This window comes from Camelus dromedarius, chromosome 9, assembly GCF_036321535.1.
Source record: "Camelus dromedarius isolate mCamDro1 chromosome 9, mCamDro1.pat, whole genome shotgun sequence".
NCBI lineage: Eukaryota > Metazoa > Chordata > Mammalia > Artiodactyla > Camelidae > Camelus > Camelus dromedarius.
Window position 1 is genome coordinate 36,534,854 of NC_087444.1, and position 16,099 is coordinate 36,550,952.

General features: G+C 50.1%; 1 protein-coding gene across 3 annotated transcripts; it reads right to left on the bottom strand.

The window, feature by feature from the left end:
- Window positions 1-100: 100 nt before the first annotated feature.
- Window positions 101-14,327, bottom strand: NUTF2 (nuclear transport factor 2). 3 transcript variants are annotated; one of them, XM_031458231.2, is made up of 5 exons: window positions 14,201-14,327; window positions 4,000-4,127; window positions 2,316-2,387; window positions 2,134-2,232; window positions 101-618 (listed from the first exon to the last, which is right to left on the bottom strand). In XM_031458231.2, exons 2-5 carry the CDS (start codon window positions 4,096-4,098, stop codon window positions 505-507), a joined length of 384 nt encoding a protein of 127 aa, XP_031314091.1. In that variant the 5' UTR covers window positions 4,099-4,127; window positions 14,201-14,327; the 3' UTR covers window positions 101-504. The 3 variants fall into 3 exon arrangements, with proteins under 3 accessions (XP_031314091.1, XP_010977570.1, XP_064345118.1); XM_010979268.3 differs by lacking the exon at window positions 14,201-14,327 and adding an exon at window positions 13,730-13,966; XM_064489048.1 differs by lacking the exon at window positions 14,201-14,327 and adding an exon at window positions 4,747-4,884.
- Window positions 14,328-16,099: the final 1,772 nt, after the last annotated feature.

Below are 16,099 nucleotides of genomic sequence, written 5' to 3' on the forward strand. Positions count from 1 at the left end.
ATTGCTGAGTTGGAGTAGAAGTGGGAGGGTGAGACATAAGAGAGCCAATGGGGCAGTGTAGTTACTGATGCCCAGCCAACTATTAAACTAATTAAAACAATTTAAACTGTTACGAAAATTTTCGTGGTTTTATTGTATCATGAGGCATTGAAACATCTGAACAAATCAATATCTGGGCGGTGAGGCAGCTGCTTTCTCCTTCACTTCTTTGGGTTACTAGAGCAACTTGTCAGTAGATTAAAAAAAAAAAAAAAAAGACAACCTTTTGCATTACTTAAGTCTTTCCAAGGCATGCGCTGGTACAACACAAACTTCTCCTGTCAGATGCAACTAGTCTAGCGTCCAAACATCATGCACAATACCTCGGTAGCAGTAGCGCACTGCGCCCACTCCTACCGTGGTCCTGCTCATTTGTGTATGATATTTGGAGCATCTGGAGGAGTGTGAATAGTATCAGGAAGAGGAGGGAGGAGGAAACAGCATGAGTGCCTGGCTGGGAGGAGGTCAGCCGAAGTTGTGCAGGGCAAGCCTGAACATGTCATTGGTGCAAACCCAGGCATCGTTGATGTTCTTTAATAGGAACATCTGGTGGAACCCCATGATGGGATCTTCATCGGCCTGTGAGAAGAAAGAAAATGGTTCAGTAAGATGGCCAAGGAACAGGAAGGGAATTCAGTAGCAGGAGATAAGACCCCAGGACTCAAATCCTAGGAGAGCTAAGGGGTACTTGTGACTGAATGGACATAATGTATAAAACACACTAAACTGGGCCCACAGAGGCCTATAGATGCCAGCTCACACTGCTACATACACTTAAACTGCAGAACAACTCACCAGTTAGCTACAACAGAGCAGAGAACATATGTGCCTCTGAGCCCACGTTTTTGGGCAAAGTGATCAATTTGAAAGAGTTCCACAGTGTTTCCATGTAACTTACAGTATTTAAAAACAAAACAATCTTAGTGTCTGATTATGCCAGTTAGTCCAAGCAGGAGAAACTACTGCTTATACTGACTATGGCCAAGTACATGAGAAAAGGCTCAAAACCAAGCTCACACTGTGATGACAGCTCTCTGGGGGAAAAATGAAGCATCACTATCAGGTGGTCTTTTTCTTGTAATGTAACATATAACATTTGCAATGAAAACAGAAAGGCAAGAGATCTCCAGTCAAACTGCTGAAGACTCGGGTAAGGCCTAGTTGAGGCAAGGGCCCACTAACCAGCGCTATCCCTACCATCACTGGTCTTTCCAGTAATTATAACCAGCAAGGAGGCAAATAAGTCCTTTGGGGGCTTTAGAGTTGGATAAACTACTGCAGAGGCCTAGGGAGCCCCACCTCCCTCCACCCTCCTATTGGACTCAGGAAGCCCTGCCTAGTCTAAGGACAATGCATGTGGGCCTATTATTCTGGGCCCCAGCATGACACAGGCCCAGGAGGTTGGAACCTGATTAAGGGGCAGCTCATTTGTCCAGCTTTGAGAAGGAGGAGAGGCTTTTTAGAAACCAAGAGTCTGAGGTCAGTCAGCTAAAGCATAACAGGTAGGAGTTCCTGGGGTGCTGAGGGACCACATGAAAGCTTTGAAGGGAACAGGTCTTGAGAAGGGGAAGAGAAAATGCAGACAGAAGCAGGAGTTCCAGGAATCTGCTTTGCTCAGCAGATGGAGAAGCCAGCAGCCAGCTCAGGGAGTGGTGGTATGGAGTCCAGTAGGGAACTGCTACTTAGCATCCAGCTGGCTCATTCAGGGTCAGCTGCCTGCAGAAAGCCCACATACACTGTGGGGCAGTAAAAGGCCCTGTGGCTTCACAGCCCCATCCTGCTCCTAAACCTCTTGTCCCTTTTCCAAAAGGCTCTAAACCAGTGCCCTCCACGAGAACTTGCTGCAATAACAGAAATGTTCTGTTTGCATTGTCCAATAGGCAGCCACAAGTGATTGACTATGAGCACTTGAAATATGACTAATGCAACCGAGAAACTACATTTTAATTTTATTTCTTCTTAGTTAATGTAATTTAAAAATCACCACATGTGGCTGATGACTATTGATTGCATTGAGCTACGCAGCTCTAGGCATCACTTTGCCTGGGTGTCCCTTGATAAGCAGGTCACATCATAGGGAAGCAGCACTATTACCTTGAGCTGGCCCACAACCATGCTGATGATGCAGCTATCTGGTGTGGGCTGATGGTCCTGCGCTGTGATGCTGTGCTGGATTTTCTGGAACGGAAGGCTCTGTAAGAGAAAGAGTGGGTGTGGGCTGAGGCCAGCAAGGTGGGGAAGGAGCTACCAGCAGCCCAGCCCTGGCCCTTACTTACAGACAATTTCTCCACAATGGCAGCTTTCCCCTGGAATTGCTGTCCTTCCCACGTAAGGCATGACGCATCAATCTGAAAACCAGGAAATGTGGGGTCAGAGCCTCAGAGCACAAGGAATATCCCTGAGGCCCTGAAAGGACCCTGAAAAAGGTCTTGCCTGGGGAAATGAGTCCATGTGTTAGTTTCCCTGTCTGTAAAGAAGGGAACCAAGGGTAGTTTCCAAATTTTACACAATTCACAATTTCTTAATTACACTCTATCATCGCAGAGCCCAACCTCTGAAAGACTACGTAACAAAATAAAAACTTAGTAATGAATAAGTTCATTTCCCAGTTTTTATTCAAGAAGTCAAGTGGCCTTCAGTATGTATGAGCTCCAGGCTGGTTATGTGTGGCCGGGGCTCAGCCAAAAGCCATCCTGCTGTGTAGTCAGTCAGTACCAGTCCCAGAAAAGCCATCAGAAATTACTTGGAAAATCCTATGTTTATCACCATCTCTAGAGCCCAGGCTGAGTTCCATAAGGCCCTTCCCATGGGGTCAGGGAGGGATGAAGGCTGACAAGGCCTTTCAAGGCCTAGCCTGGGACATTCCCTACCATCAACAAGTTTCTTGCTAACTTCACGCCCCCTCCTCCAGATTGTCCCTGCCACAGCCTTCAGGGGCAGAACTCAAAATTGCCTCTGCTACTTATCAGCTATGACTTAGACAAGTTACTGTTTTCTTCCCCCAACTCTCAGTTTCCTGATCTTTAAAGGGGACATGTGCTGAGGATTATATAGAATGACATACATAAAGTACTCTTTTAGGACCCTGCTAACTCTTCTTTGGGTCAGGCCTGCTTTAATTGATTTTAAAATCAATGAGGCAGAAGTGCCAGGATTCCACAGTCAGATCAGTTTGAGTTTTTAAAATTACCCTATCTATGATAATGATAATCAAATACTTGTGCTTGTCTTCCACTGGTAAGATCCCTCTGTTTTCTTCAAAATTTCTCTACTGACCCTGGCGTTTTGGAGGGTGACTCAGAGAAGTTTGTCCACAGCCCAGTCAGGCTCCAAGGTTATGCTGGATGACTCCTATCATTCTTATCCTGGACAGACCTGCTAGGCATGCCTGATCAATCACATTTTCTGTCTTGGGCAGGATCAAATACAAGTAATTCTTGGTGTATATGAACATCATTAAAATAGCAGCAAACAATGCCTGCATAGAAGGGTTTCTCAAAAAACACATCAGCCTCCTTTGGCTAACCCCATTTGTTTCCCATGAGCATTCAGGGGTTTTTGGTCGCCCAAAAGGAAGCTGGACCTGGGGTCTCCAGGAGAGATGAGGACTATGATGATGATGCTCATAACTGCTGCTTCCAGAGGGCACCGTGAGAACTAGCCTCTGTCTGCTGCTGCCCAATCTGGAACAGAGGCACTCCCAGGACCACGGAATGGCAAGCCTAGAACCTCCCTGCCTAGGGAACCAGGATCCACACTCTTGTGGAAGATGACAGAAGGGAATATGTGGAGCAGGGAGTTGGGCTAGGTCTTAAGCCCCCTGTCCCATGGACAGAAGCTCAGATAAAAGGATACAGTCAAATCCACTGAGGGCTGCCAGAACCTGTGAACTGAAGGCCTTGGCCAATATCTGAATTGATCCCCTGGGGTCCCCCTCTAGTCCTAGAGCTGAAGACTTACATAAATTGCGCCTAGCTGGGTTCTGTCGTTATCAAATAACTGGTAGTAATGTTGAATGAAGCTGGATCCAATCTGCTCCCAAATTGGCTTGTCTCCCATTCTGGAGCGTCACCCGGCCTCGTTGAGACCTGCAAGAACAGCCAGACAGGGAAGAAAGTGTTGGTACTTTGGTACTGTGGAAGGCGGAGGTAGCCAGCCACACTGTCTCCTCACTGACCCCTACCCCTCCCAGACCTCCCTGAGCAGGGAGTCCTTTGCTGAGGTCTGTTCTCCCAGGGAACACAGAGAGGGGCCAGGGAACTAATAAGCGACCCCTCAGTACAGACCAGCAGGGAGCCCAGAGGTGGACTAGACTCAGCCCCATCTTTGAGGAGCTCTGTTGATGAAACAGAGAGGTGGCAGGATCCTGGAGTACACAGGATAGATGCTGAGGGTGGAGCCAGGACAAAGGAAGCTCAGAACAAGTCCAACGGAAGGATGGGTTTTTAAGGAGGAGCTAAGCACGCTCCCCATAGCTTTTCATTTAATCTTCTCAACAAACTGCAAGGCCAGTTGTTGCTATTCTTCCCACTTTGTAGGCTGGGAACTACTGATGTCTATGGGTGGAGTGTCTTCTATTGCAGCCCTCAGTCCCTCCACACTGCCCCAGGATTTTACAGGAAGGGCAGGTGGAAGACCCAGTGAGTAGGGGGGAATGGCTTCTCAAGGCCACATTTGCAAAAAAAACAGCGAGTGACATCCCCTCACCTTTGTTTACTTCTTTGAGGCCAGGTGACACTTCATTTCTTCACTGATGGTGGCTACACCTATCCACTTCAGAGTTGGGGCCATGAACTCAGAGGGTCTCAGGTAATAATGGAGAAATATTGGGAGGGGAAATGAAGTCTGTGAGGGGGAAATGTGTCATGACATCATCTCTCCATCCCAGCACTGGCTCCATCATAAGGGACTGCCCCTCTTTTGTCTCTGAGGGGGAGGGGAGACCCCTCCCAGCTACAGATATCAGGAACCCAAGGCTGCTAGATGGAAAATCCAAGTCCCAGATGAAAGAGCTGTTCAGGCTTTGCTAGGCCCCTCCCAGGTAGGAAGCCTGCATCTCACTGCAGGATCTCATGACAGCACACCTGTGTGTTGTTCTGCAGTTGCCTCTGACTGTAGAGGAGCTCATCCCCTCTCTCCTAGTAACAGGACTCTGAACCAAAGCAGTAAGGAAGTGGGTTTGACTCCGGCAGACAATCACTGGCAGTGGTGGGATCTGATGCAAGTCACTGCCTTTCTTAGGGCCTCAGCTCCCTCCTCTGTAAGGGGGTGGAATCCTGATGCTGCCAGTGGTTATGAAGCCTCACGAAGGGAACCTAGTAAAGCTCTCAGCTCAACGTGGTAAGTGCTAGTTCACTCCAGTCTCTATGACTTCACCCAAGGCCAGAGAAGCCAGGGGGAAGAACAGTGTAGGAGGGCAGTGGCTCATCCCCAATCCAGCCAGTCTCCCAGCCTGTGACCAACACACCAGCCAGTAAGGGGCCAGGAAGCTGAGCCAGCTTTATTTTAGGTCCTCTAGGAGGTAGTTGCACTAAAAATAGCAGCTCAGTGCTGGGATGACTAAGAAATGTCCAGAAAAGTCTAAAACAAGCAGAGGAGAAAGCTTGGACCCAGCCATGCCTGCTTGGGACAAGGTGTGTCTCAATTCACACTTTGCTAAGAAACAAATCAACAAGTGGGGAAAGTACAGGATCAACAGCTGGTCTCAGCTGCTGTCTTGGTCATATTTCCAAGGGATCAGACTGTGCCTGTACCCACACAAACATGGGTTACTGGAGGCAAGGCACAGCCCCACACCTCACATCTCTGCCCCTCCCACTCTAGTATTCACTATGTTTGGCTCATTGACTGAGGCCTGACCCTACCACATCTTACCCACAAGATGCCTTGCCCAGCTCCCAAGAACCCTGAGGCAGGCGGAAAGCTGGAGGAATGGATAAGGGCCACCTCTCCCTCTGTCCTCAGCAAGGCTGGGCAGCCTTCATGGAAAGTCTTGGAGAAAGAGTACGCCAACAGCGTAAGCAAATGCCTGGGGGCGTGAGAAGAGATAAGGGTGGGAAACTGGGAAGGTGGAGATGGAAGGTGAAGGGAAATAAGGCAACAAGCTGATTCAGAGACAAGAAAAGTGGCACCATATGGTGGGATGGTGAGGTGGAGGAAGTGTGGGGGTGTCTTTTCCTTTTTCAACATTGTTCTTAATGGTGTGATAACTTGCTAATAAAAAACTACTTGGCAGAAGTAATGGTGGAATAAAGAGGATGGAGGAATAAAGGGACAGAGGAGCTCTTTAGTCTAGTAGAGCAGGGCAGTCCCAAGGAACAGGACTGCTCAGGGGGCCCCCAGAAAGTACGAGAAGGAAACTTCAAAAGTATGTGGATTGAAAACTGCTTTAAAGATGTCAAGTGGGTCTGCTGAGGCCAATACCAACCTTGTTCAAGGCCTGCTTGACTATGATGCATTTACCTCTGTGTAGTGACCACAATCGCCATGTGGTCAGATTTCAGTCATCCCACTTTGCAAGTGGGAAAACTGAGGTTCAGCGATGTGGGGAGTCTTGCCCCAAGCCGACCCAGTACATCAATGCTGATCTGGGTCCTCTGGTCAAGGTCAGTGTTTTATTTCTGACAACTTTGCATCCCTGAGCTCTAAACCACAAGGCGACCATGTCTCTCCCCTACAAAACACTTGTGTTAAAGGTCAAACCCTCAAAGTTCCACAGGTGGCTATCCACACCTATCCCTAACTCCTTAGCTATTCTCTCCTTCCTTCATCCAGCTCCACACATAAATACACCAGAACTCGCTGCATGTTTGCTCCTTGTGTTTTTTGCACAGGTGAGTCCCTAGGCCGGGATGCCCTCTCTCCCCTCATCAGTTCCTGACTGCCTGGTCAGTTCCTGCTCTCCCCTCAAGTCACTGTTCAGCTGCCACCTATTTGGGTCCTCCTTCCTAGACTCAAATGTTGACCCCAAAACCATGTGCAAATCCATATCAACACACCCAGGGTCTACTCCTCTGCCGGAACATGGTAACTCTGGGCTGTGAGGGTTGCAATGTGGTTCTTGCCACACCCTATTCCACCCCTCCAATCTCCCAGCACAGAGCATGGCCCAGCAAACTGTAAGATTTCTAATTCCAAATCTTCCACAAAGCTTTCAACTCATGGCTGGGAGGGAGCATTCCTGAGTCCAGAAAAAGCAGCAGGGTGCAGAGCCCCCCTCTCATCCCCATGCAACACAGGGGAGGATGGGAGGATGTTCCCCAGGACGGCCAGCAAGCCCTGACCTTGTTTCTAGTACATTTAAAGAACAGCCTGGAAAGAAACAAAATGCCAAGGCTCAGAGGCAGCCTTACACCAGATTGGGAACTGACCTTGAAGATGGCTTCTCCTATAGCTCTTCCAAGAGGGCCGCTGACAACGCCATCTCCTGCTTCACCCCAATAGTCTGCAGGCTGACCAAGAACAGGCTCCTTGAGGAGCAGAAATGACCTTGGTGACCTCTCGCCCACTGAGCATTAGCCTTCACTGACCCTTAGGTCTCTGTGGGTACAAAGACCCTCTAAGAATGCCTCAAAAACTGTGGCCCTCTCTTAATAAACTTGCACAGAGGCAGAGATTACCCAGCCTTGTGAGAGATTTCAAGTTGCTCACACTCCCTGAGGGTCAGTCATAGACCCCAGGTTAAAATTGCTGGCCCAGAAGATCCCATTGGGTAACAGAAAATCTTCATTTTTATCCCCAAATTCTGGGTCAGTGTTTCCAGTATTTCAAAACTTGAAACAGCTGTGTCCAGCTGATAACGTCTCATTTTCCCTAATGCGTATTAGGTGTGGAAACATGCTAAGGGCTTTATGCACACTTGTTTTAAACACCCTGTGAGTCAACTCCATGCTAGAGATGAGCAAAATGAGGCTCAGCAAGGTCAGCTAATTTTCTCAAGGTCACAGGCCTAACAGATGGTGTAACTAGACCGAACTAGGCTTAGAGGACTCCAGAGCCAGGACTCCCAGAGACAACTGGTCTGGGGATAAAAATGAACAGTATGTAGGGCTGAAGCCCTGGATCTCTAACCTTGACTTTCTCAGATGGGGCAAGACAGGCCTGATAGTGCTTCTACCTCCAAACAAAGGAACCAGGCAGATTTCCACATCAAACAATAGACATTTTCACAGGGAATGATCTCATAGTTTTCCCAAACCTTCAAAGTCACAACCACATTCTACCATCTCAGCAAAGCCGAGATAGATCCTGGCCTAGCTGGACCTGCGGCAAGGATGGGGGCAGGAGAGTGATGGGGAAGAGGACATTACTAACTTCATACTGATACACAGAAGGATGCTCACATTTGAGGGTCCATCACCAAGGCCCACAGAGAATGCCAGCAGATGTGCCAAGCTTGTAGTGGGGTCCTTGAAATCAGCACCAAACATGGCCATTATCCTCACACGTACTGTCTGCCAGGACTTCCCAACCAACAAAGGCTGGGAAGGACTCCTCTGACAAGTGGGATTGACAGCCAACCTTGGCTTAAACCCAGAGCACAGGTGTGTACTGCAGGGAGTGAGGGGAAGGTGGTGGGCTACAGCTAGACAGGAAGACACTGAAGGAAGGGTACCTGTCCTTCAGTAACAAATTGCCTCTCTCTTCATGGTGAGGGGTGCTGTGTATCCTGTCTTACGGCCCTCCAATGACTGTCCTTCCCGTTCCCCACTGACAAAGTCTCAACCACTTATCCTGCCTTCAAGGCCCTGGGTAACCTGGCCTCCCGACTCTTCAACTTCATCTCCTGCTACTCAATGCCTCCCCTTCTCTGCAGCCACTCTGGGCATTTTCCTGTTTCTGGAAGATGTCGAGCCTGTTCCAGCCGAGGGCTTTGCAACTGCTGATCTTTTTACCTAGATTACTCTTCCCCCTAGATCTTCATGTGTCTGACTCCTTGTCACTTGTAAGGGTCAGCTCAAATGTCTTCTCCTCACAGACATCTTCCCTGACCACTCAGTCTAACATAGCCACCCAGTTACTCACTTCACCATCCTGTACTGTCTTAGCACTTGTCACTGCATTAGACTGTCACACATATGTATTTGTTTATGGTCCGTCTCCCTGACTGGGGCATCCCTGTTCCCAAGATACCTGGTCCAGCCCTTCTTCTCTGGAGGAGTGAGTTCTGGACAAACCCTGTTCAATTTAAGTGGCCAAGTGACCTACCTCCCCTTCACTCAAATGTTCTGTCCCAGCTGTTAAGGAACAATTCTTTGGAGGGACAACTGTGGCTGAAAAGCAGGCACACAACCACACCCTCAAAGGCCTGGCCTCTAGCTAGCTCCTCCTCTCCCTCAAGGGATGACTCTCTGACCCTGTCCCCTCATCAGTAATTATGAGGAAGTTAGGGTAATCAACTGAGGGTATGAAGCAGGGCCCAGTTATAAGGAGTCATTGGCAGGTCCTAGGTGAACACTAGGTCAAGAGCTAGGAAGAAGGTGGGTAACTCAGCTTCCTGTAGGGGCACCACACTGTGGAGCAGCCTCGACCCAGGACCAGGAATGGCCTCATCCACCACTTCCCTGCCCGAAGTATGGAGAGAAATCAGCCAAGGTCTGGTGCCTTCAGTACCGTAAGGGCCTTTCCCTTCTCTTCTATTTGGAGGGAGGGCTCCAGGGCCTTCAGGCTGCCCTGGCTAGCCTAGAAACTCAACTCTGAGACCTGCATTCTGGTCTCTCTGCTCTGCATTTACTCATTTCCTGAGTAGTCGCCCCTTTCCAGGTGGCTCAAGGATCTCTGAGACCCCTGTCCTAGACAGCTCCCATTCATGAATTTGCTGATTCATGTACGATAAGTCAAACTCCTACAAGCTGAATAGTTACATGTATTCCCTCATTTGAGCTTCACAGCCCTGTAAAGCTGATATGATGATCATAACTTTGTAGATGAAGAAACCAAGACTCCAAAAGGTTAAGGAAGAATTCAAGACTATACAAGGCCTCGGGCAGAGCCAGCATTAAAATGTCCAAAAAACTGGCCTGGAGTGGAACAGCTGAGAGCCAATGTCAAGAAGCAGAAAGCACACAGGTGGCAAAATGAGGCAGTGAGGAACGAAATCCAGGCCTTTTTGTTCTCTACTGAAATCAGCAAGCTCCATGCCTGTCAGGACAGAAAGCCTCTGAGTGCATACTCAGCCTGTCAAAACAGGTTTATACCCTACAACTGAGAACTTGCATTCACCCAGGCCTGAACTACCTCTGCAAGGTCTCTACACACATATATCCTTCTAGGGGGCAGCAGTTTCTGCCATGGTGAGACCCAGTGGCTCCAATGGAGTATCAAGACTTTAAGAAATAAACATTCCAGAATGTCCCTAGTTTACTGAGACAAACTGCCTTCAGTTCCCAGGTACCTTGGACACAACGCTCTCATAAGGAGGCTTCTCCATGGTAGCCCCCTCTCCAGCCTAGGGGCTTAAGGAGTTGGCACAAAGCAGGTCCCAGCAACAAATAAAGAATAAGGCCCAGGGAAGTCAGAAGGGTCATCCTGGGCCCTCCTGTGTCCCTCTTTCCTGGCCACTAAGACCTTAAGATTCCTCCCAAGAAGATACATTTCAGCTGATAGGGCATGAAGGGAGAAGGTACCATAGATACCTGGTGGTCAGGGTGCTGACCTGAATGATTAGTCATGCCAGACTGATTCTAGCCCTGGAAGTCACTGCAGGGACAACCCACATGCTGCTGCCGGCCTCAGGGAGGGAGTAAAGGATTCTTGCCACATATGGTCAAAGCAAGAGAACCACAAAATCTCAAAGCTGGGAAAGGGGTAGCTAACTTCAAACTCATAAATATCCCCAAATGGCCCATCAGAAAAAAAAATAACTTTAAAAAAAGGCCCATCAGGAGGTTCAGCTCAACCCCAGGACAGAGGAATCCTGCCCAACTTTCAACGTCCATTCTGTGGAAAACTTTTTGGATCCACGCCCCTATCTCCAAAAAGGACTATTCCCTTTCATTTCTGGAGAGGGCACCTCTGTGTTTCACTCTGGGAAGATGTCCTGATAGGTATCACTACAGGAGCACTGGGCACTTTAATGTGACCCGAGAGGGTCTCAGTGAAAGGGGCAGAAGCCATAAACCTAGGCTCCAGCCAGGGAATGAGAAGACCACAGACCACAAAATGCTGGTGAGATTCCCAGGCATCGGGAGAATACCCAGCAGAGACTCCTGCGGGAGAGAAAAGGAACAGGCTATAGACAGCTGCTAGACTCAACAGCCATAGCAATTTGCAGTAGTGACAGCATCCCTCAAGGGACCCCAGACCTTCCTGGGCCCAACATCCTGAGGTATACTTTGCTCTGTGGTTTCTGTGAGGCACTGGAAAGGAGAGTGGGCTTACTAACAGCCTTTCCTCTTTGGTGCTCTAATCATTCAGAAGCCCCCACTTCTGCAGAGGGCCCTGTGGGTCCCTTCAATTTAGCCCTCAGCACGTAACAGCAACATTACTCCTGTCTCCCCCACTACTGTGACCTCCTTTCCCCAGCACCAGGACTTGATAGGATTCATTATTCTATATCTAGCCTCAGTCCAGAGCCTGACATACAGAAAGGACCCAAAGAATGACTGCTGAACAAAATGGATCATTGGTGAGAAAGGAGAAAAAAGTTTCAAGCAAGATACTGATGCCTTAGTAGGGGAATCCTAGAATTTTTTTGATACAAGGTGACTTCCACTTCTAAAATTTGAGAGTTCTTTCACTTAAATCATTCATTTCATCTCAATCCACCAACTGCAGAGAGCAGAATAAACTGAGACATGGCTCAGAGAAAAAAGGTGGGCTCCATGTCACTAAAGAAACTAATGTTGAGCTGGTTGAGAACCCAGCATCCTCACACCCTGCCCCCATGCTTATGCAGCCATATCCTGACTGTCCCATGCCAGGCCCCACCTCCTAAGTCAGCCCTATATGAATAGAACATGCAGACTGATTCTGGAGAACCTCAGGGTCCTCCTCTTATCTCTGAGATGCAGATGGCCTGCCAAATTCCACAAAGGTCAAGGACTTCAATGGCTAGCTGACATCAGACACATAAGTTATAATGAACTTCCAGGACTGGAATGAGAGGGAGGGACCTGAATTCCTCCTACTCCTGGGTAACCTCTGAGAAGGAACAGAATCTTTTTGACCTTTAAGAAAACTGTTGTGATCAAGCCACCCAGGGCTTTGAAATGTGCAAAATAATCCACAGCCATAAAGCCTAACTCACCTGAAACCAGTGTCCTAGAAAGAACCAACCCAGACAACCCTGAGAAGGTCTTGAACAATTGCTTATAGACTAAGAGATCCAACCACACTGATGCTATGTGTGTCCTGTGGGTAGTCTGTCCTTGTTGCCCGCCTTCACTGGCAAACTAGGCCTCTCCTGAGCCTACTGAATGAACCTGATTTGCATGTGCTCCTGAGCTAGAATGTGGACTAAGACAGTTGCGTTCAAAGAGAAGGCAGGCCCTGGTTAGGAGATCTGGACAGACCCTTGCCTGTCCTCCTGAACCAGGGAGAATGCAATTTAACTGCAGGAAAACAAGGCTGGAGTCCAATGACCAGTAAATATGACCTAGAGAAATACTCAAGGGAAAAGAAAATTTCATGGGTGGTGGCTTTCTGCATTATGGGCCTAATTCAGCTCTCCTAAGAGACCAGCTTGCTGCTGAGGCCAGGTGTACAGAGACTTAGCTGCTTCTTTCGTCCCTGCAAGAACTGTGGCTCAGAAGCAGCACTGGGTCATACGAATCAAGGCTTGACAAACTGTCTCTTCCCAAATCCCATGTTCTTCTCTAAACTCGTCCTTTAATTCATCATCACTCAGTCAGAAGTGCCTTTAAAAAGCCTGTCAGAAAACTACTCTGTGGCGAGATACCCCCTTCTCCAGATTCAATGGAGTCCCTGGAGCCATCATTAAAGGCAATTTCCCAAGGCCTAACCAGCTTCCTGACATTCATAGGTTCCTCAGCTGTTGGAAAGTGAGCAAGTGAGGAAAGCCTGACCTTCTGCAGCCTACAACTGTAGTTCTGCCAGCCAGGCTTCAGAAGGGCCCCAGAGTCCGAATCTAAGCCCAGCAGTCCAAGTGAGCTCCATGCCCAATGTCGCTTGCAGCCCAGCCTCTCCTGTGGCACTAGACTCATGGACCTCAGACCTGGATTCTACTTGACCCTCCGTTAAACCCCACCTTGTCGGTATTATTCTTATGGAATCATTCTCCTCTGGTAGGAGGGCAGATGACCCTAGGAGGGGCAAAAGTGAGGAACAGGCTGTGCTGAAGAGATGTAACAACGTGTTGAAGGCTCACACATTCAACTTCACCTCCTTGGCTTCTTTTCATCATCCCTCCGCTTACAGGGCCGGCCAATCCATCCACACCTGTGGCCTGGTCACTGATACAGGGAAGGTCAAGGGCTGGACCTAAGAGTCGCATCAGGCCAGATTCTCCAAGGCTGGCCGCAGGTAAAGTCCCACGTGGAACCGCCCTCCAGCCCCAGATTACCTGACCCTGCTCTCCACGCGAGAACCTACGCATGAGTTCCACACAGTGGGAGATAGATTTCGTGCACTCTCAGGAAGCAGGCAAGCAAGGGAGCGTTCACATACATCCTAGCCCAACTACGGCTGGGAACCGGGTGAGGGTAGGGCTGCGGCAGGCGGGCGCCCTTACCCAATGCTGACTCCGGAGCGAGCCGGGTGGAGCTTGCCCATCCCCGGATCCTTTTCAGGCTGGCGGCAGGACGTAGGCCTGGGGTCGGCCCGCTAGCCTGCCTGCAGACTTTGAGGGACTCGGGCAGGCCTGTCTAGGCCAGACGGGGCGGGGCCCGGAGAGCCCCATCTGGGTGGTCCAGACTAGAGAAAAAGGCCCGGCCCCGGCGCGGTCCGGTGCGTCCGCCACGGGCAAGGAACGCCCAGGATAGGCTCCTGACTGTCTCTGTGTTCCCCTGGCCGCCGCCTCAGAGGACCGGCGGGAGGCGGAGCCGCGCGCGACACATGGCCCGGGCCCTGCGCGGCTTCGGGCCGCTGGGGGGAGGGGGCGGGGAGGGGCCGCCCAGGAACTCGCAGCGGAGGCTCCAGGCGGACCGGAGAGCGCCTCCTGCGGCCCAGCCCCCGCCCAGGCGCGCTAGCCCCCGACACTCACCCGAGGGGCTGGCACGATGGCGGCAGCGGCGGCGGCAACCCAGCGCGGTCTGCGACCGACTGTCCCTTCCCCCCTGCCTTCCCTCGCCACCCCGCTGCACTCTGGGAAACGCAGTCCCCTTGTGCTCCTTTCTGGCATATGTTGATTGGAGAAAACTACAGTTCCCGACGTCCTATGCGCCAAGGCCCAGACACGGCCTGCAGCGCGGGAGGTGAGGCTAAGTCGGGGAGGGAGCTTGCCGGGGCGAGCCCCTGAGAATTGTGGTCTAGCGGAAGCCTCTGGAACACCCGAGCTCGGCGCCAGGCAGGGGTCAGGGCTCAGTTGTCGCCAGGTCCCAGCTGGTCCAGCCCCGCCCTGGTTGCGCGGCCGTTTGGTGTTGGCCCCGCCTCCGTGGGAGCTCGGCCTGGCCCCAAACTGGCTTAGCCGCCCCTCCCTGGGCCTCTGGGCTGTTTCCGCTCGCAAACCCCCACCCCTCTTTGGTGCTCTGACCGCCCCTTCGGCTCTTCCAAGTGGTGCTCTAAGGCCAGCCCGGGCGGTACCCATAGCTTCTGTTGTCCCAACATTCTTGCGCCCTGCCGGGTGCCAGTCGGACCCAAAGCTGGTTTCAAGCAGGGGAGGCTTTCCTTGGGCTGGAGACTCAAATGCTCAAGTCGGGCTCTGCAGAAGACAAGATTACTCTTAGATTTCTACAGTGTCTACAAAACATTGTGATAAGTTTCTTATTTCTCATAAACAGTTGGGGCAACTAAGAGCGTCAATTTTTATTGAAAAAAGAGAAATAAATGGCTCTCCCAAACTTTTCCTGTGATTTAAGCGACCAGATTGTCCATAATCTCCCTCCCACCCATTGCCCTTTCCTTAACGCCCATTTTCGTCGTTTCCCAGGCAACGCAAACATTTGAAGTAAAGCCTATCTCTAGGTCAGGCCTGTTGGAGACTGCAGGGGAACCACAGGTAAAGCTAATAGTTACAAAGCTTCTCCAGGCCAGAGATCTCTCAGTACTCTTGTTCTTCCAGAAGAGTTTTACATCTTCACAGACCCCCACCCCCTCTCCTTCTGGGGATGGCTGGTAAGACCAGGCCAAGCTTTTATTAAATCCCAGATCTGTATTACTTTGCCTGACTAGGTTATTACTCAGCCAGTGAAACTCTGCACTTCCCTGCTTGTGGTGTATCTGGGATCTCCTTTGCTCTGAGCTATCCTCCCTCCTCCCAGAAGCTAAAACACCAGATAGGTTGTGTGGTCACAACATCCAGATGTAAGAGTCCTGGCCAGAGTCTGGCCCTCACCCTGTCCTGGGAGTGAGGCTGAAATGTTTAAGTGAGCCAAAGCAGAAACAATGTAAGTCCCTTCAACAAACAGGAGCTAAAGGATTCACTGAAGAGCATGGCTTGAGCCTGGGAAAATCCTCTCTCCTACTGAAGGGGAGTGGGGACACATGAGAGACTGACGCAATAGCTGCCTGCAAAGAGCTTCAGTCCCAGCTGGCCTGGAAGGGCACTGCTGTGTTTCTGCCACCTATGAGTAGCCAGAACCAACCCTGGAAGGGAGAGATCCAGTCCCTTCCCCAGCTATTCACCTGCACAACCTATGCCCCAGACCTCCTCCAGTCCAGAAACTTGTTTCTCAAGTTGGTGCCAAGGGGCCAGGGGAACAGCAGAGACAAGAGAGACGTTTTAAACTCATTTCAGTTTGCAACGACAGGGAAGGCCCCAGGTGACTGGTTTTTTTCCATAAGTAACAGAGAAAGGAGTCATGTTTTATGGAGCCCAAGAAGTGTCCATTTTATGCCCCAACACCCATAGTAAATGGGGCTAGCTTTAAAGGCATTTGTCTATCCCCATTGGCTTTGAACTAAATTGCTTGGAACTATAGATAAAAACATCACTTTGCCCCTA

Coding starts and splice junctions, on each gene's coding strand:
- NUTF2 (XM_031458231.2), bottom strand. CDS start 4,098: ATGGGAGACAAGCCAATTTGGGAGCAGATTGGATCCAGCTTCATTCAA. Junction 2,233..2,315: donor CCATTGTGGAGAAATTGTCT/GTAAGTAAGGGC, acceptor TTTCTCTTACAG/AGCCTTCCGTTCCAGAAAAT. Junction 619..2,133: donor TGGTTGTGGGCCAGCTCAAG/GTAATAGTGCTG, acceptor TTCTTCTCACAG/GCCGATGAAGATCCCATCAT.